Here is a 22,066-nt window from a genome sequence, read left to right on the forward strand (position 1 = left end):
TATCCTTGTGGAATGCGTGTGAATGTGAATGATCGACCTCCTAGAGTGAACGCAAACAGATATCTACTGCTTTTATCCACTGGGATGCTAAAGAATGCGTTCTTCAAATCAACTACACTAAAGTATTCTGCAGTGGCCGGTATCATTGTCAGTATTGTTGTGACATCTGGGACCAAAGGGAATTGTGGGTCTATCACTTTGTTTAATGCGCGCAGATCAATTATGAAACAATAGGGTACTTCATTGCCTCCTTTCTTGTAAACTGGAAGAATCGGGCTGTTGCACGTGCTCCCTGCAATTTCCTCAACCACCCCCAATCTCACCAGGTCAGTAACAATGCTTTTCAATCCCTTCTCACCTTCAACAGAAATTTTATACTGGGGAATTTGTGGTAGTGTTACACCTTCTTTCAAAGTTATTTTTGCTGGCTCTATTTTCAAGCATCCTACATCATTATCATGCATTGCCCACAGACAGGTTGGTACTCCACTTAACTCTTCTGGCAACTCTTTTGACATGAATTCCGTCACTGGTGCATCGTGAGGCCACATCGTGAGGAACACCCCGTCTGCCGTACAATGTATGACTGCCCCCAATTTTCTCAACAAATGTAATCCTAGCAAGTTCTCTCCACAATTCTCTGTCAAAAGAAATGGACACTGCTCCATAAATGGTCCTATTGTAATTGGGACAGCTTCGGACATGGGGTTAATTACTGGTGTACCTGCGAACCCTACAGAAACATTCTTCTGCCCCGACAGTGGTATCTCCGGAACCAAGTGGTGGTCTATCGAACACTTCTGTGCCCCTGTATCTACAAGGAAACGGTGCTCCTTATTCCCGACTCTCATTTCCACGTAGGGTCCTCTCTGATTCACGGGAATAGACACTGGTTCCGACACCTGTCGTAGGCTGTCCTATCGCTAAAAAATAACACATCGTCCAATGTGTAGTCACCGCTACTGCTATAATACGTGTTTGGTTGTGTATCAAAAATATTCCCGTTTCCCCCTCGATGTCCTCCACTCTGATCATTTCTCTGTTGGCCCTGACCGCCCTGAATTTGGTTCGAAACACTTTGGTTCAATGTCTGGTTCTGTTGTGCTTGGTTTTGGCCATATGATTGGGTTTGAGTACCTCCATTGGTATATCCCTGCTGCTGCATGTTACTTCTGCTTGGGCCGTTCGACCCCTGATGTCCTCTATGAGGCCTTCTCTGACCAAACCCACCTCTATTCTGTAGGTGCGGGCATTGCGCTTGCCAGTGTCCTTCCTCCTTACAGTACGCACATTGATTTAATCCTAATGACACCCCACACATATTATTCAAATTTCCCCGGCCTTGTGCATTACCTCTACCTCTATTGTATCCAATGACCTGCTGCAGTAACACCCCTACTATCGTTTGCATCGCTTCCTTTCTCATCTCCAATGGGTACCCATTACATATCTCATTTACTTCTTTTACTGACGTTCTTTTGTTCGACATCCATCGCATTGTTTCCCCTACCCATACCTGCAATCTTTGTTTATCGCCTATCTGTCCCGGTACCGGCAAATGCTTTGTACCACCTGGAAAAACTCTCGGCCATGATTTTTTTATACTCAACCTTGACGCCTCCTTCCTACCTTTCTTAATAAACTCTCTACTATACTCAGGTGTAGCAAACATTTCAGCATATCTGTCTTCCATTTCATTTTTTACTTCAATCAGTCTGTGCACATGTTTTCTTACATCCTCATCTCTTTGCTCACTGCGTGCTAACTTATTAAAATCTAACAACCGCTGTGGCGGTAAATTCCCAAGTATCTTTTTCCATTCTCCCACCAGAATTTCCCCCATGCATTCTAACACTACCTGTCTCTCGTCTCTTCTTCGGTACCCATACAATGAGGCCAATGCTGCCGTCTCATCATTTCCTTCTATGTACATTTCTGCCTCTTGTCGTAATTCAATCTTTCCTTCTTTGCTGATTGCGCTTTGAGTTACCTGTCCAAATCCTGTTCCTTCAGCCCCACCTCTCTCCTCCCCAGTCTCAATCTCGACTTCGGGAGGCGGGGATGGTGCTGAATCTGTCTCTGGAGCGGGAGGTGCGGAGGGGACAAGTGACACAGGTTGCATCTGTGAAGGGCCATCCTGGATGCTGGGAAATTGTGTGTCCGCGGTCTGCACTCGTGAGAGTGCTCGCGCTGTGGGTGGGGCTTGGGTTAACGCTTGCGTGACGGGAAGTGCTCGGGCTGCGGGAGGGGGTATGAGAGCTATTGGTTGGGCCTGCGCAGTCACTGCTGTCGTGTTTGGTTTCGATTCTGGTTTTGGGCCTCGACCTGTGTTAGTTAACAAATGTTCCATGAATTCATCTGCTATGTGTAGTTCCCGCTGCGGGTATATTCTGTCTATGTTCATCTGGTCCCATCTCCCTTCCCGTCTTAGACTCTCAGTCCACTCCTCCTCTTCCTTCTCTTCTGCTATCTTAAGCTTCTTTTTGTGCCTACGCGCATGCTTCTCTCTACTCCTTAGTCGGAGCATCGCTTCCCTCCTCCAATCTTTGACGGTCTCAAAAGCTGCAGGTCGCGCTTTCTTTCTAATCAGCACCCTCTCTAGGGTATCTATCCTCCCCATCTCAAAACTACCATTAATCGGCCACTGATGGTCGGGTTGCTTTCTAGTTTGCCTATGCCAAATTTCACAAATATTATCGCACCCACACCATATTTTGTATACATATCATAAGCCGGCGTTCCCCCAGGCGGTGCACTTTGGCCATATTCCAAGGACTGTCTACCGCAGCTGAAAAGCCCCGCTAAAGTGGCCAGTACTCCAGGCATGTTTCTTTAACCTTCCCCTTTGGTTATCCACTTTTACCTGGACGTTTGAGTTTGCAAAATCAACAAAAATCTACCAAAAATCAGGTTTCTCTTTGAATCGGGGAATGACTCACCTGATAAAACAAGTCGCCTGTTCTAACGCAACCTCTCCCCACGTCGTGTTTGCGCTTCTCTGGCTTCTGCCTCGTCTCGGGACCCTCGCCTCCTTTGCCCGCGACATGACTTTCCTAGACCTCGAGGGACGCAAGAGAGCGAATTACGTACATCAGTTACATATATACAAAATGCATATCATACAATCAGCAAAGTCATGTTCAACACCCCTCTGTATTAAGTTCCTTTGAACTCGGGATGACGATGGACATATCCGACGAATATGACGATTATAATGCTTTCGATGTCTATTCTAGTAACATTGTGCAATTTAGAAAGTGCGGAGGCATCTTTTAGAACACGGTGGTTCTGTTCTTGGAAGCAATCTGTACACGGGGGAAGAGCCACATTCCAAGCTTTGCTATCTATGAGGTACTATTCGTGTCCTGGGAGCCGACACGTTCTAAAGGGTTTTGCGAGGGGGGGCCGTAAGAGAAGCATAATTCAAGCCTTTAACTGTATTATTCTAACATATTCTACCATGGTACGAGACTGGCTGGCAGCTGTGAAGTGATTAAATACCCTGCAGCTTCCTCCTAAGGCTACAGAGAGGGAGCGTGGGCATTCCTGTCTGGGCTACTCATGAGGAGTTTCAGCAAACTCTTCAGTCCCGCAACCTTGTCCTTTCATATTCAGACAACAATGTTAACAGTTGAGCAGAGTAAGCAGAATTCGCAAGAATTGCAAGCTGCAAAGCAGTTTTTAGACAGAAAGCAATGAGCAATGGTTAACACGCAAAATGGCGATTCTTGCTACATTTAAAATGGCTGCTCGTCGGTCAAGCATAGCAGTTTATATTTCTATAATTTGGTGCATAAGACGGTTGGCCCACGGCCATCAAGTTACGTCTGTCATTCAAATGAAGGGTATTCATTTTTCCAGATTGACAGACCCCTTCCCCACATTCAGTCTACCTAGACACCCAGGCACCAAGAGGAGGGTTTCTCTGCAGAAGCCCGCCAAAAGACGGTGAACAAAGAAGGCAAACCTAGTTTGCCGCGCAAAGTAAAACACAAGAAGGACTTTAACAAAAAGAAATGGCGAATAAACCCGACCGGAGCCAAAAGAAAGACGATTTGGTCAATCGGGTTTATGTTCGAGGCTAATATAATAGCCAAGAACAGTACCACGTTTATCTAATATAATCGCGGTAGAAAAAAGTTAGGGTAGATACCACTGCCACCAGCCAAGTCTAAATGTTAAAAGAGCGAAACAATGCTCAGGGAGGTACAGACAGAAAAGGGATACAGATTAGCCCTTTCCAGTACTCCATGTAAGATGGGGTGTACTGGGTCTGTGGTAAAAATGACTATGTAAAGTAAATGGCAACTTTACCTTTCTCTGGGGGACAGTAGTCTGCCCCAGCAAAATGGAGTCAGAGGGAAGTCTTAAAGACAACTCTGGGTTACTACACTAAAGGTGCTGTGTAACCCGTACAAGAACAGGGGCACCTGGAGTGGTGTGCTCCAGTGCCCAAGATCACACAATGAGTAAAAACACATAGGCCAAAACACATGTAAGAGTGGAAAAGGATGTACACTCTTACCAGGTGGAAAAAATAAACTCCAGAAATCCAGCAAAGCTGCTGGAGGACTCACTAGGTGAGGGAAATTAGCCCTAGAAGGAGAATTCTCCCTAACAGGAGGCACCCCGGGTCTAGCTCTAGCAGGCCAACCGCTGCTTCTCTGCAATGCATTGCTGACAGGGCGGGCCAGGTAGAGCATCAGCCTACTGGTGTGGCCGTGAGCCTGGCAGCATCCCCATAACAATGGGGATGGTACTGGGAATAGAAATGGCACCAGGAAGTGCAGCTCATCGCTGCCTCCACAGCAGCTGAGCCACCTGAAGATTGAAAAAGGTCAAGGGGAGCGGTGGTGAGTGTGGATGAGCTGCCACACCTGAAGGGGGCCACCCAAAGACATTATTAGTATTTGAGCAGCGTGGTGTGATCCAGTGGCCCCATGTGGTGGACGGTGCCACCCAGAAGAAAGAAGTGGAACCAGGCTCCATAAATCATCAGGACACATGCTCCAAGTAAGCCACCAAGAACAGTCGCATGGAAGGTACTATAAAAGGTTCCATGTAATAATGTCCCAGCAGAAATGTCATATGACAAAAAAGTCACCGAAAAATTGCAGTTTTTTGCACGGACATTATTACATTTAACATACGGGGGACACTTTGAAATCCCCAAACCCTTTTTCTTCAAGAGGTAAGGGGGGCATCCCCTTGACCCCTGCTCCCCTTGACCCATATATATGGTCACCATATATAATGTTGCCACAACCTTTTCCCGGCAACATTATGTATGGTGACCATATGTATGGGGAAAATATTACCTGATACCCTGTAAAAGGGGTGACTGACTGTGCAGGAGGCACTCCCATTGTGACCTAATGTATTTTATGTGTTTATATGTAGTATGCCATTGTCTGTATGTATATATATACTTAAGTATTTAGTATACATTTTCAGTTGGGGATAGCAGAGTTGGTGATTATTTAGGGGAATGTTAAGCAGGGTTTATGTTACGTATATTGAATGTGTATGGTATATATAAGGGAGTAGAGGGGTGGGGGGTTTCCACAGAGGCCATCCTTTGCCTCTGACCTCGCATTCCATGTGGTTGGTGCCTGGAGTTATGGAAAGGGGGCGGTTGCATCAGACTCACCCTATGGGTCCCTGAACCCCCTCCAAGGAAGTATGGGCTGACGTAGCAGATCCCCATTTAGATGGCACTCACTTCAGGGGGATGGTAGGAAGGGGATTAAAAATGTTTAATGTAGTTTAAGTGTTTTTTTTTTTATAAATAAATAGTGGTCCCCGCTGGGATGCCTACCAAATTCCCCTTGGTGTCTGGGTCCAGTTTAGTAAGGCAAGGATGCGGTGTGTAGCCCAGCTTCTGTTAACAGCAATTTCGTTTTCAGGGGCAGTGCTCATCTCTCTGCAGTGGGCCTGAGGTGTGGGGGTGGTGGGTTCCATGGGGACTGTCCCTGACCTAGGCAAGGATGGAGTGCTCCCTGGCCTGGGTAAGGGCCGGAAAACAGGGTCTAGAACTATAATCCCAATACCACTTATGAGTGAACCACAAACATAAGGAGCAACCTAATCCTAGGACTGTAAAAACAAGCCTACGATGGAAGCCAAAAAATACATTTAAAGTAGCTAGCTGGTCAAGACGGTAATCCAGACAAAACGATGACAGAGAGGCTAGAAGGTTCGGTATACAAGATTAGAAGGTGACGAAAATGCAGCACATGATTCCATTGTGGAGCAACACCATAGTAACATTCTGTGGTACTCAACACTACATACAACACGGCGGCTGCATATGTCCACATCACCCGGGAATGCCAGGGGTTTTCGTCTTTTCCTATTTCCAAGCACAAGCATCGATACACAGGAGCAATGTCTCCAGATTCCCCAATGAACGACCTCCCTCTGGGTTTCCTCTCATTCCTGTGCAAAGACACAGCATGGGATGAGCTGCAGTGTTTGGTTCCAGTGCAGAGGGGCATGCCTTTGAACCACCATTGCCAGGTATGAAAGAATCACCCCAGCCCCTCCCACATCCTCCCGGCATCCTTTGATAAGTCCATCACAGGAGAAGCCTTTGCTCTGCACCTTTGCATGTATCTTCCATCAATTTTCTAAGGTTCCAATACATGCGTTTTCTGCCAGAATCAATGCTGTGAAATAGAAATATCTAATATCCAGTATTACAGTGCTTGGAAGCTGAAGGAATCTTTCATAAACTGCTATATAAAACAGGGTATTATTATTGTTATTCAGTTGAAAGAATTGTATCATGAGCTACATGCAGATTAAACCTCCTCCCCCAGAGCAGCAGACCACACAGAATCCTACCTCATAGGCTGAAACCTGTAAATCGATGATGAGTTTAAATTAATACATTACAATGAGTCTACTTGAAGTTAGTGTGTTGTTGCAACAATTCTAATAAGTAAAGAATCAAAAAATCAATCAATCAATCAATCAATATTTTGTTTTGGAGCAAGTCCATAACAGCTTGCACCAAATACTCTACCGCCACACATGGACGCAATAAAGTTATTCCTAGTCCAATAAAGAGCAATTATAGCTTGTTTTACGCCTTCTTTATCCTAAAGTTTGATGTATTTTGTCGATGATCCTAAAAGATATTGCAATATTTTACAAATACATCAGGGACAACATACAGGCAATCCCTGCTATAGAAAGAAATGAATAAATAGTGACACCTAATGAACTGGTCTAACACCTGTATTCCATATGGAATGCTGGAATCGAAATGACCACCAGAAGAAAGGAAAAAAGAAGACAAAAAGGTAACTGTTTCATGTGCAATCATGCTGAAGACAAGCGGGCAGATTCAGAAAGGAGGAGCAGTGAGTAACTAAGGAGTAACTCAGAGTTAGTTCTGCTATACTAACGTCTTTGTAAATTAAATAGCCGTAGTAACTCAGGATTACACAAAGGAGCCCATGTTGAGCTGGGCGTAACATAAGAAAAATGCGTAAAGGACTTTGGGCCTCATCACGAGTTGGGCGGTATCCCTGCGGTATTACCGCCGGGATACCGCCCGGGCTAGTAGCATTACCGCCAACCGGCCCGGCGCTATTGGCGCCGGATCAAGATTTGGGCGGTAATGGGTATTCCCCATTGGGTCCATTGGCCCAATGGTATGGTACGGCTCACTTGCAGAAGGTTGGAGGTAGATGAGCGGAGGGCTCGTGAGGGACAGTATTTAGGTAGATAGCATTGTAGGTAGGTAGGTCCCAGGACCCAGAAAGCGTTGTAAACAATGCAAAGGGTCTTGAATTTGATCCTTGCCTCCACGGGGAGCCAGTGAAGGGATTTCCGTACTGGAGAGTTGCAGTCCCTGGGCTTGAAGCCAAGTATAAGTATTGCGGTTCTGTTCTGGATGAGTTGCAGATGGGGCATTTTCGGGGCTGCGCTAATTACACCTGAAAATTGGCGTTAAGTTGACGCATTTACCCCCAGTTTACAGCTGGGGGTAAATGCTGCCAGACCCGTGAATGTGCGGATCCTTAAATGCAGCGGTAATAGCGTTACCGCTGCATTCAAGGGCTATCACCCAACTCGTGGTGAGGCCCACTTAAGGAGGCTTTTATCTATTTTGTTTATGCTACGCCCCATTTTCATTCATTTGTATGATGGGGAGATGGGGCAGATTGTAACTTATGATTCCGCTGCGCCCTTTCTCTCTGCCATACAAATGTTTCAGCATTTGCTCTATCATGGATTTTCATGCTGGCGCAAATGCAATATTAAGTGAAAATGTCGTTTTAATTTCATTGAAAATTTAAAAGACCGATTTAGAAAGACCACTTTGAGACTGCTCAGAGCAGTCTTTCTAAATCTAAGTGTCACACCCATCACACACGAGTGTGCACAGTGGCTTACAGGCATGGATGGACAGGAGAACACTGAAGTCGCAGCCGTGGAGTAAGTGTTTGTCTGTGTGCCTGTCTGTCTGTGTGTATGTTTTGAGGTAATGTTTCTAGTGTGGAGGGGAGGGGCCTGGGGAGAAGGTAAGTGTAAGTGAGTATGTGAGGAGGAGTGTTTGTTGTGTGGAAGGAGGAGAGCAGATGGGCGAGTCAGTGGGCCTCATTCCGAGATTGGAGGTTGCCATGGTGCTATTTGCGCCATGGCTGCCTCCAATACCGGGTCCGGCACCGGTCTGGTTCAATGGGGAATTACCAGTGCATTCCGACCCTGGAGGGACCGGCAAGTCCCCATTGAACCAACCATTCCCCATTCCCATTTGAGCCCCCTTAGGGCTCAATGGGAATGGGGAGGGCGCTAATAACGGGTTCGTGAATAGCAGGCCCGTTATTAGCGCCCTGGTCCCTTAGCGGGACCCGTAAAGGACGTGTGGTCAGACCACACGTCCTTTACAATTCCCGCTAAGGGACCTCGGAATTGGGCGGTAAGGGATTACCAGCACCGGTCTCCTTACCGGTGCCCGGGATCCCTTACCGCCCAACTTCTAATGACCCCCAGTGTATGTGTTTCTGTGTGTGTGTTTGTGTTTGCAAGTGTGCATGTGTTTGTCCCGTGATTTTAAGGGCGAGGACGGCCAGTGGATTGGTTTTCAGGGGTGTGGTGGGGGGTGAAAAGTGATTTAGCAAATATTAAAGGCCACACCAAAACGGGCAAAATAAATCTGTTTTTTTTGCGTGCAGCCTTTGATATTCGAGAAAATTACATGGAACCACAAATGCTGGGGATTCCTATGGATTCCGCTACCTTTTTGCACCAGCGGCAGGTCAATATGAATCCATTGTAAATGCTGCCTGATATGCGTATGAAATGAGCCCCATAGTAACTTCTTTGTGAATTAGCCAACCACAATATTGGCACATAAACTATTTCAATTTCTGTATTCACACAGATATGGTACTTCCTGTGGCAGTTACTTCCCCTGAAAGTGTGGTAGTTGGGAAAGCTGGCTCCAGTGTGGTCTTGCCCTGCCAGTACAGTACGACCGTTGGCACAGATTTTGTTCTGGAGTGGCGGTTTGCACCGCCATCAACCATCCCTGTCAAAGGACAGCAGGTAAGGCCACTTCGCTGTCTTACTTCTGTATTTAATACGTGTATAAAATAGGTTAGTTATGTGTGGATGGTGGAAGCACCAGCTCGTAACCTCTATAACTAAAGCGAGCATCAGCTGCACTGAGTTGCCAGGCTAACCCATTTCTGCTGTCTATTTTCATATTCTCTCTTGATGGCATTCATGGATTTGCAAGATTGATTCAACTTACCTTTCATGACTTTAAGTGTAGCTGGAAACATATGAGGAGGATTTGTGCTTCAATAATTTGGAATACCCTCTGATTTTACCATCTGGATAATTATGGGCTAAAGGGTATTTACTGCATGCAGTGTTCATTTGGAATATTGCATGACTATGAGGTCTAAATGTACCTAAGCAAATTGCTTGTTTTACCTCCATCCAAAAGGTAAAGGATTTCAAAATCTCCCTGCACATGAGAGAAAAAGGCGTGCCAGGATGGCCCTCACAGCTGTGAACATGTGGGCCTCTGGCATGCCCACCTTCCCTCCCCCTTTGCAATGTAATGTGCAGAGCAGTATGGACTAGTCTCTTTTGTGTTATACTGTACTTGGTACAGGAGCAGTATTAACCACACTTTACCTAATCCATTGTATCCTCGAAGTAGGGATGGAAATTGATTTGGGCTAGCAAAGGTAAAGATTCAGATTTTCAGAAATACTGTTTGGAGTATTTCAGGAAATCCACATATTTTACCTATTGTAGGGGCACACAAATATGTCATAAATGTGCAGGGACCCTCCGATTTCTGAATGTAGCAGCGGTAATTGCTCCCTGCAGAAATCAGGTCAAAAATTCACAGAAGTTAAAATGAGACCATATTGTGGAGACAATTTTATAAAGGTGAGTAAACCTTATTGTTTTTTATATTGGTCAGTTTTACTAAAATAACAGGAAATTGCAAAAATCTTTCAGCAAGCTGAGCTGATTTTTACTTCACATTCAGTTCAACACATTCAAAAACACCGATTCTACAGCTAATTGAATTCCCATTTTTGTGCTTTTCCTAAGTTTTTGGTAGGTGTTTTGAAGTTTACACTTTTCGTAATGCTAAAATATAAATCTGACCAAAGATACTTATCTAAAAGTATTTTCAAATCAGTGCTTACTTTCCTAGGTTTTTCTCCTCAGATCCAAACAGAGCACCAACAGATGAATGATTGCTTCCGGTTAAAAAAAAGCTCTTAAAAAAAGCTTATGTTTTCATTTATTTAATTCCGATAGTTCATAGAATTCTGGGTCACATCTTACATCTCATGAATATGCAAGCCCAGATGGGATGCACCAATCCCTGATTCTATGGGCACTTGGTTACCACAACTGCTTGATTTCTAAACTGCGTATTGGTTGCCTTTCCATGCCGCCAACCGTACCGACATAGAAACAAGATTAACTTCATGATTCTGGAATTAGGAACACACACTTCTTTGATCCTCAAGGAACTTTACCTGACCAGAGTCCTATGTGTATTCGTTTCCAAAGGTTAGGTAGCTCTCCTTCTGCTGTGGCCCTCAACCAATCTTCATTTGACAGATTTTATCCTACCAGCTTAAAACAAATGTTTACTACTCCTCCAGCATATAGACATTGTTTGTCTTGAGCCCTCTCAAGACAGTATCATGTCCTTTAAAATTCCTCAAAGCAAATATTTCAATTACATCTATTATTATATCAAGCTAGAGGGACATTTGCCTTTCTCACAAACCTCTTCCATGCACTTGCGCAGGTGAATTTATGCCATAGAGTGGTTCTTATAGCTATATGTCTGAATGTGGCCCAAATGGTCCGAGCAATTCCATTTTGAAAATCCCCCCTTCTCTGGGCCCCTATGCTGCACATATTATTTGTAACATAATGCAGGAAAGAGCAATACCAGGCTCATGGCAGAAATCAGTGATCATACCGATTTATCAAAGGGGGATAGATCTGCATACACCCGCTAGTTTATCGTCCAATAGCCCTGCTTGATCCAGAAAGCAAGATGTTTCCCACTTTGTAACTAGCTGAACTAGAGAACAGGATTTCATCAGCTGGTATCCTTAATCATAGGCAGACTGGGTTTCACAGGGGGATGGGCACCAATATAAATGGCTTTGTAGTTAACTGCTTGCAAGAAATAGCTAACGCTGTCGGTCAGGTGCCAATCTTTATGGCAGCTATAGATCTGTCGCAAGCTTTTAGCACCATTAATTTGGTTAGGTTACGGGCCAAACTGCGTGGATGGGCATACCAGAAGAGCTCTGGAGATCTTGATATGTATGCATGCAAATTCAGGTGAGAATGAATAGGCAGGGTCAATCAATAAATTACTTTAAAAATGTCTGCGGCCTACGACAAGGCTTTCCCCCATGCCTACCCAACATCTACCTGGCTTATTTAGTTGAACCCCTGGAAACTATAGATTTTGTACCAATCAAACTGGGAAACTTGAGGCTATCCTATATGACCTATGTGGACAATATCATCTTAGTAGATCATACACAGATAGGACATGAAAGATTAATAAATGGTACAGTGTTGTACGCTGAGAAAAACAAACAGGTCATTAACACCAATCAAACGGTCAGACTGAGGTTTTCCTCTAACTCAAACAAACCCTATAGATCTATGTGGAACGTTGGTGGTACAGGTGTAAAACCATCACTTGAAATTAAAAATCTGGGGATGTTTTTCAGAGTGAAACCAAGAAAGTCTGATATCATTGAACAACACAAAACAAAAGCCAGAATGGGTGTCTCCCAGTTGAAGTGGTTACACGTAAGGCATTGCAGATTCACCATCAAGCCCCTCATTGATTATTATAAGCAAAAGAATATTCCATCACTGTTATGTGGGCAGGAAATTACATATCTGACATGAGATCTAAATTGGACAATAACTGAAGGTCACATTTGGAAAAGGGCTCTGCGTTTGCCTGCTTGCGTCCCAATGGCCGCTCTATGGTTCAAACATGGTATAGTGTCACTGAAGGCCTGGTACCATTGGAGGGTTTCATCTTTTATGGGACTTTGCTTTAGCCTATCATGGGGTCTCCTTTCACATCTTTTAGCAGTGAGGTGTCTGCAATGAATGTGCTATCTCAAATTGGACGATTCTGCCTTTATGCATGTGACATCTTGCATAGGATTGGGATTAGCACTGAGCTGTTGACAACCATGCCGCATCCTGTAAAGAAATTACTGTTTAGAGAGGATTAGATAGAAACAATCAAAAAAATGAAATGAAGTCGTATTCTCTCTACAGTAGTCTTTCCTGGACTTACAAGCCAGTGAACGTGCTACCGAGATATTTTGCATGCTTTCCACATCCATACTGGCGTCAGCAATTTGTGCGCTTTTGCCTGAATCTTGTGCTGACTGGGGAAATAAAAGCTATTAGATCTGGGACCCACCCAGGTGATCTGTTTTGTGACCTCTACAAGATGCCAGGCTCAAGCCAAACTGGACAACATTTGATTATTGGTTGTAATGCCATACAAGATTTGAGGCTCAAGTATTTTCTCAGATTTGTGGACAAAGAATAGTGGATGCAAACAGATGTGTTTTTTGACAGAGCCACCGGAGGATATAAGGTGGCCATTACTGTCGCCTTGGTGAAATTTGTGAGGCCTATTGGCAAGTTTATTCTTTTTTTAATTAAATTTAATTTTCTTTTATACTTTTTTCTTCTAATCAAGTGTAATGTGAATTGAAGCAATGCATTAATAAATCAATGGGCCTCATTAGGAGTGTTGCGGTAATTCAACAACGGCGCCGGTAGTGCTACCAGCGCCGTTGTTACCTTGCTGCAACATTCTGAGTTCTGCTCGCGGGGCCGCTCTGCACGCCTGGCCAGACCAGATGTGCAGAGCGGCACCCGCTAGCAGAACAGGATGCTAACAACGGCCCCGTTATTAACGGAACCGTTGTTAGCATCCTCCCCATTCCCCTTGAGCCCTATAGGGGTTCAAATGGGAATGGGGACGTACCGGGTCCGGGTCCCGAGAATGGAAATTACCGGGCCCTCCAAGGTCGGAATGGCCCGATAATTCCCATTTCGCGGGACCCGGACCCGAGTTTGGGGGTAGCCATACTGTTACTGCCACTTGGTCCGTAAGTATTGCCGCTGGATTCCAAGCGGTGGGAATGGTTGTAAATCCCCATTCCATGGAGACCCATTGGACTGCATGGGGGGATTTGTCGGTATTTCCGGCACCAGTAATACTGGTGCTGGTCATACCAGCAATTATTTACCTGGAGGTAAATCAGGTGCCCCACTGGCAAACTTGTAGTTGGATGGTGCAGTAACGTGCCAGTAAGCACTGTTACCTGCAAGTTATTACCGCACTGGCTAACTTGTAATGAGGCCCTTGACCTTCATTTAATTTCAAACTCTGGGTCCTTCCCTGCAAACGCCTTCCTCTCCTATATGTGCCTCTTTGCCACCATGTACCTCTCTGCCCCTATACAGCATCCTCCCCACAATGAGCTGTGGCTCTGTTAGACATGCCTGGACATCGAATATGTATTATCTGCCCAGCCTATGATAAAATGTTAACGTGTCCCGGCATTCCCCCCACTCGTATCTTCTGTTCTTCTTGCCTTGTCATTATTTGCCCATCCCTAACTCTGCACCTTTATCACAATGGGCTGGTGCTGACCTACATATTCCCAAAGATGAGGTTTCACAAACTGACTCTATGTGATTAACCGAAAATTATTTCAGAGAATGATTTTTATCGAAACCAAAAAATCGAAAATTCACTGAATTTGTAACGTTTATTATTTGGGGTTGCCTCCCAAGCCCACATTTCCCTATGCTTATAACCCAGCCCCAACCCCGTCCCTACCCATATTAACCCCTTACCCCACCCCATATGTATATATTTTAAAAATGCAATCTTTTTTCAATTTTTTTGTTTAGTTAAAAAACCATTCTCTATTATTTTTTCATTAAAACCACTGGATACCTCACAACCTCTTTTCCACCAATCTACTTCCATGTTTTCCCAGATGTTATCCTTATTTATGGGCAATAGCGCATCTTTCCCCTTTGCCGCCCCTATTCCCCACACTCCCAACCCCTTCACAGATGCCCCCTCTATTGATTCCATTTCTTTTATTAATGTTCACATATTCCATTTTCGGGAATCAGAAGCATCCTGCACCATCTCCTTTACTCCTTCCTGCCTTGCTCACATTCCTCTCTACCCTGCAGAGGAGTCAGCGCTATACATAGTTTGTTAATGTCCCAGCTAATTATTAACTGTAGTGCCCAGGTACACTCCCCTTCTGCACTCCCTGCAATCTTTCTCCCACTCCTTTCCCCCTTCTCCATTCGCCACCCCAGTGCCCCTTGTGCCCTAAGTGCTCCAAATGCACTTATGAACCCCTGTGCTCCTTTTTGCTCTCCCATGATTTCCTTCTCTCCACCTGCACCCTTTCTCTCCCATGCTCTTTGCACCTCTCATGTTCAATGCACCACTACTGTTTCTCATGCACACGGTTGGTGATCCATGTGCCCCTTGTTCTCCTTAGAGTACCTGAGCCCTGTCAACTGCTGCTCCTTTCTCCTCTAGTGCTCCTTTACCCCCTCACCCCTCCCCACCCCCGGCTCATTCGGTATAGTCATGCACCTCTTCAGCGTCCCCTGTGCTCCTTCCTCTGTCAGGATACACCTCCCTCAAAAAAGAACTGCAAGTTCATTTGAGTGGCACGACGTGTACATGACCCAACAGTCACTTTACGCTGCTTTAAGCTCATTGATATTAAGGGGCCGATTCATGGAACAAACGTGCGCCGAAAATCTTCGCGCAAGCAGGCGCAAGCAGGCGCAAGCGGAAAAAAACAGGCGCACGCGCACGCGTGCGATTCATGGAAGTCCCTGCGCGTGTTTACCACGGGATGTGCGTCAAACCCGTGCATGGCGCACACGTCACTGCAACATCCCAAAAGACGTGCGCGATGCGCACAGTGAAAGCGCACAACCTCTGCGCATACACTAGAAAGTGGGTGGAACACGGGGCGTAACGTGCGGAATGGGGAACAACTTGCGAAAACAAGGGCGTAACTGGGGATGTACTGCAGGGAAGCAGACGGAACGCCCACACGCATCCGAACCACACGTATTCATGGAACCGAATAGGGCAAAGCCACGCACAGCGAAAGACACGCACAAGCCGATACACGTCCGCCACACGAAGGCAGGCGGTAGCGTCCCTGCGCATTACAAAAGTGGCAACATACAGTAATTGTGCTTGCGGGGCACGTGTATTTCGGGGGTTCGCGTGAACTTACTCACGCGATCGGGCCTGGGGGAGCGGGCTACGTGTATTTCAGGGGATCGCGTGAAGTTTCTCACGCGATCGGGCCTGGGGGAGCGGGCTACGTGTATTTCAGGGGTTCGCGTGAACTTTCTCACGCGATTGGTGGAAATCCACGTGTGTTCTGTCATCACGTGCAATGAGGGAAACACCTGCGCGCGTCACGTCACTTACGCGCATAGGCCCTTTCCTCATATTACACGCGGACGTGCAGTTTCCACGCGCGCTTACGCGCATGGCCCTTTCCTCGTATTACACGCAGACGTGCATGTGTGTTGGGGATTGTGAGGACCTGGTGGAGGCTGCCCATGGTGGCTGGGGGGTGTGGGTGATAGGGGACATGAGTGGGGGCCTGCTGGCAGGTGCCCCACAGTGCTGGGGGGTGGGGGTGGTGGGGAACATGAGTTGGACATGGGTGGGGGCCTGCTGGCAGGTGCCCCACAGTGCTGGGGGGTGGGGGTGGTGGGGAACATGAGTTGGTCATGGGTGGGGGCCTGCTGGCAGGTGCCCCTGGTGACTGGGGGGTGGGGGTGCTGGGAGACATGGGTGGGGGCCTGGTGGAGGCTGCCCCTGGTGACTGGGGGGGTGGGAGTGCTGGGAGACATGGGTGGGGGCCTGGTGGAGGCTGCCCCTGGTGACTGGGGGGGTGGGGCTACTGGGAGACATGGGTAGGGGCCTGCTGGCAGGTGCCCCGCAATGCTGGGGGTGGGGGTGCAAGGGGACATGAGTTGGTGATCATTGGTGCAAGGAGACATGTGCTTTTGCTGGGGGGCATGCCCATGTTGGGTGGGCTGCCTGCGGGACATGACCAGGGATGCAGGGTAGTCCCCTGTGGTGTGGGCTGCCTGCAGGGGCCGTGGAGGGTGTACAGGGAACACCTGGGAGGACCCACACTGGCAAATCACATGTAGGACTCCCCGGCACCCCTGAAATACACGTACCCTGCTGAAATCGCGTGTAAAACTTCGTGCGCACCCCTGTAATACCCGCACGCAGCCCAATCGCGTGTGAAACTTTGCGCGCACCCCTAATACCCGCACGCAGCACAATCGCGTGTGGAACTTCCCGCGCACCCCTGGAATACACGCGCCCAGGCCAATCGCGTGTGGAACTTCCCACGCACCCCTGAAATACACGCGGCCAGGCCAATCGCGTGTGGAACTTCCCGCGCACCCCTGAAATACACGCGGCCAGGCCAATCGAGTGTGGAACTTCTCACGCACCCCTGAAATACACGTAGCCCGCTCCCCCAGGCCCGATCGCGTGAGAAACTTCACGCGAACCCCTGAAATACACGTAGCCCGCTCCCCCAGGCCCGATTGCGTGAAAAAGTTCACGCGAACCCCTGAAATACACGTAGCCCGCTCCCCCAGGACCGATCGCGTGAGAAACTTCACGTGAACCCCTGAAATATACGTAGCCCGCTTGCCGTGCTGGTACAGGGTTAGCGCAGCCCTTTGCGCTGGATTGGGGATTTTGATGGCTTTTCCCTGCGCGGAAGGCGTTCTTGGGGGCGTAACTGGCACTGCTGCAAGGTCGCTGCGCCACTGTGCGCCACGGCTGGTTTTGGTGGCTGGAATCCATGAATACGCTGTGCACGGAAATGGGTTTTGGCGCACGCGGCTGGCGCAGGGATTCGCACGCGCACACTGTGCGCCAGCCGCGTGCGCCACTTGTGCGCTGAATTCTATGAATTAGCCCCTTAGGCACCTAAATATTGACGCAGAGAGAGCAGAGTGATAAGCAGAACGACGCTAGAGCTCATTTTGCTCAAGAGCCTAATTTGGTGGCGGGGAGCATTTACAATGGATCCCTATGGAATCCGACTACTTTATGCGGGCGCATAAAGCCGGCGGGATCCCCACACGATAAGAGGTCCTCCCAAATGTCTTTAAACAAATATCTGTCATACGCATTCAGCATATGCTGTTCGTTTTTTACTGTTCAAAAGAGCAATTTATTCCAAATATTTTAAATTCAAAATTCATTTGCATTATTAAACATGACCCCCACACCTTCCTCAAACACGCTGATATAGTAGAAACTCGAGATGGCATTTAACGTATAAAACGCACGATGAAATTGTATGTGTCGGGAATATATAAACAATTAACTTTCTGTGTATTGCTATGTGTGAATGGTCTATGCATGTGCATTTCGTTTTGTTTCTTGTTTTGTACATATGGTTTTGATGTAGTATAGACATAATGGGCCTCATTACGACCATGCCGGTCCGTTAACAATGGTGCCGGTAAGTCTACCAGTACCGTTGTTACCGGACCGGCATAGTACAACTCTGCAGGTGGGTGCCGTCCCGCCCACCAGGGTCAGACCTGGCAGGCAGAACGGCACCCACCCGCAGAATTTCACGGAAGCACCGGCACCGTTATTAACGGTGCCAGTACTTCCGTGGTCCCCAGTCCCATGGAGTCCTATGGGACTCAATGGGAATGGGGATTAACATTTACCGGCGCCTGACTTCCTGGAACGCCGGGGTCATAATCCCCCTGTAGTTCAGGCGAGCCAGGCGCCGGTAAATATTGCAAGCACGGCAGCAACCCGCCGGTAGCACCGGCAGCAACCCGCCGGACTTGTAATGAGGCCCAATGTTTTGGACTTTTGAGGTTGTTGTGGGGAGTCATGCTCAATAATGCACTGGTATTTTGAATGAAATTTTTTTTTAGAATAATTAATGTTTTTTTTTTAATGAAATGGCAGTTTTAGGATGTCTAGTAATTGCACTTTGTTTTTAACTGTTCAAAAGACCAATTTATTTAACCAAACAGAATATCCTGAATGTGTATAACAGATATTTAAGAGATCCCTTCCTTGACTTGTTTGCTCCATGGGGATCCCCAATATTTACACCAGCATGAATGCTGGGGCTTTTGTGTAGCCGAGACGGAGGGAGGCGGCGGAAAACACAAGTTGCATGCCATCCTCCTCTCCGCCATACAAATGGTTGAAAATGCGCCGTCAAGTAAATCACACGCATACAAGTATTATTAAAGACTTTTACACGTGTAATATACCTTACAGCTCATTGAAAATGAGCTCCCCTGTGTTCTTAGCCTTAGGGGGATCTTTACAATTTCCCTGGTGCAGTAAAACCCGTTACTGGCACTTTTACCGCACCAGGGAACCACACGTTTTCTGGTGGGGAGAAAATCTGGAGGTAAGTTAGGCCCCCACTGGCAAATAAATGCCACAATTACTGGAACTGCTAATACCGGTGCAGCTGGTAATACCAGTGCCGGTAATTCCGGCAATCCCCGCCATGGAGACCTACGGGAATCCATGGAATGGGGATTTCCCACCATTGCCGGCACCTGGAATATCTCGGCATTACCAGGGTATCAGGCACTGCTAACAGTAGGGCAGTTTCCAAGTATCCTGCCGTTATTACCCGCGGGATACCGGGAAACTTGTAATGAGGGTCACAGGCATTCTGTAAACGCATTTATATATTAATATCTTCTTCACTATGTTTCAAAAGGGTAAGCTTTCTGTAATTTACCGCATAAGAACAATGTATAACGGGAGTTAGAGAAACGGGTCTGCACGCACATAGACCAGCATTCATCCTTGCACACCTTATGCTACTTCGTATTGAAGGAGTGTAGCTGTCGGTTGGGCTGACCCCATGATCATCCATTTCCCAGCTCATGAGGGTTCAGTAAGTCAGACTTAATGGATTGCGTTCAAAGCTCTTAAACAAAAGGGGTTATTTAGCACTGCCTTTGGAAGATTTCTCATGTCTTCATCCATTAAAACTCAGGCTTAACAAATAATTGGACTCTCTTTTGTGATGTAGTTGCAATTCCTTCTTCTTGCAGTCTATTGTGATGACCACGTTTTGTGGAAGCTCTTGTGAATTACACTTTTTTGGAAATGTTGGTCCAGAGGGATAACAGCCCTCATCAAAGGTTCGGATGCTGAGTCTTTGATATGATATGATAGGTAATTTATAACGAGCTTAATACCCAGAGTTTTCTGAGCGCGGACCCCAGATCGAACCTGTGTTGCTCCCTGTCCTCTTGCTTCCAAGGCGAGCACGTTGCCCATTATCAATCATTGAGCTGTTACTTTAGGCTAGTCTGCAATGTCATGTCCAGCATCAAAATGATCACTTGCATCACAGGTTGGCCAGGAAGCAGTCCATGTGCCTCGTGTGAGTTGCCTAGGTTCCTGAACTCAGTGTTACCAGACTCCTTGCAACCGTCTGGAATCTAATCACATTTTAAGTGATTGCCAGTCCCACACTCCCATACCTGCCCATGCCAATTGACTGATAGTTCCCGAATACATATGCCCTCCCAAATCTTGCCCACCTCAGCCACTATTAGCCACAAGCTGCTCCTAAACAGCCTTGCTTACCTAGCTGTGATGAGAGGGAAGGCCAGCGATTTGTTTATCTCCTTCTTTTCTGGTTAAGTGAACTAAACAGGTTACGCTCAGTACCTCTGTCTTTCACCCACAAAAAACAGATATCACCATTAGACTGCAGTAAGGATCACCACTATCGTTGATCTTCTTCAACATACACATGGTCCACGTGGCTTGCATCATCAAATTGCATAACATCATATTCTGATGTAAGCTAGTGACACTCAGCTACATCTTAAGCGTTAGGAGGGAAGGAACGCAGAGTTATCAATATGAACTGAAACAAACCTTGCATTAACATGTCAAAAATAGCGATCCACCTAGTGGGGCTTACAAGTCTACGTACTGTCCCTTTTACATGCCCCCATCACTGATACCCCCATGCTAACCTGCCCTTGCTATCCATTCCTGAAGTCAGAGAAACTACATTAAGTTTATTGGACGACCACGCCGTAAATAGACTTTGCTCTGATTAAAAATGTCTGATCATGTATGTTTGGCCCATGTGGTAGTCACCTGACACCTAGGCTACTCAATGCCCTGTACACATGGTGCTCAGCAAAGGTCAATAGCAAATGCCAACGTCCCAATGATTATGCTGTCTACATCACCTCGTACTGAGCTTCTGGAATTGTAGCGACTGTATTTGTTCCCAATTATGGAAAGATCACATTTAAATCTCTTTGCCTAACACACAATGCACAAAAGGGAACAGCACCATAATACTTCTTCAACGTAGTCTAAGCTTATGTAGTGTGGATGCGTCTAAGTCACTCTCGCTGAACCTACCAGCCATCCCACGAACGAGCTACAAACGGTTTTGCTGGAGATCTCTCAATTTACAATGGACATCCTTCTTGAAAAGTCTCCCCCTCCACCTCAAGCCCAAAGAAGACTTATAAGATTTCTCAGAAGGCTAAAGAGTTCATGTTCATGAATGCCTTCCAACCTCAGATGTCCTACCTCAATGACCAAATGTCCTGATGTCAAGTCCAAGCAGCAGATTAGGGCAAACATTCTCACCGGCTGATATATACTCTAAGGCTACTACAAAGCAGTGTGAGCCGGTAAAGGGAGAGCAAAAACGAAATCAAATATGTAAATGTAAGTGCGGGTGATGCTTTGGCGAGAACTTACCTTAGGGCCCTAGTGCCTTCCCTTCAAGGATCGAACCCGTATACACTTCCTCGTTTACCGAGAAGAGGTGGCAACTTCCACAATGTTCTACTCAAAAGGGAGCAGAATTGGATTTTTAGGCTCAATACACACCATACTGGCCTAAATTAACAAATCCAGTGGAATGAACTAGCAGTGTTACAGAGCTTTTTACACACTGTTTATCATAATTATTATATTATTTCTTGATCACCTTAATGGCCAGCTGAACGATCCTCAAGTCAGTGAACCCCAACTACCCAGTTCGTGAATCATTTAGAATGATGTTTGAGTTGTCCATGCCTTTACCGAGCTCTTACACATAGGAGCTTGTGCCACCTCCGGCCAGTTAAAGCACACATACATGGTCTTCTCGCCCGTTTGATGCCGTTCTTTGCCCCATAGTCGGGGACAGCACATGATACACAGAACGTGACACCCAAAAACATGATAGATGACATGTCGTTGGTAGGGTCAGCCCTCAGATTTGTGTAGGCTATGTGCGGGACCACTTATATGGAACTTCCGAGCCTACAAAAGCATGAGACACATATTAAAACATCTGCGTTGCTCCGGGACTGTGGCAATCCCTTTCTAGGATAACATATAACACCGGTGTATCCACAAACAGCGATTAGAACTACT

The 22,066-nt window shown here is 46.6% G+C and overlaps 1 protein-coding gene across 1 annotated transcript in view; it reads left to right on the top strand.

The window, feature by feature from the left end:
• The window catches only part of VSIG2 (V-set and immunoglobulin domain containing 2), a 239,734-nt gene that overhangs the window by 15,914 nt on the left and 201,754 nt on the right, over positions 1-22,066 (top strand). Inside the window, exon 2 of the mRNA XM_069613915.1 lies at positions 9,398-9,561. Coding sequence (XP_069470016.1) covers positions 9,398-9,561 — 164 coding nt within the window. The remainder of the gene's footprint in view (positions 1-9,397; positions 9,562-22,066) is intronic.

This window comes from Ambystoma mexicanum, chromosome 9 (assembly GCF_040938575.1).
Source record: "Ambystoma mexicanum isolate Mex_15411 chromosome 9, UKY_AmexF1_1, whole genome shotgun sequence".
Taxonomy (NCBI): Eukaryota; Metazoa; Chordata; class Amphibia; order Caudata; family Ambystomatidae; genus Ambystoma; species Ambystoma mexicanum.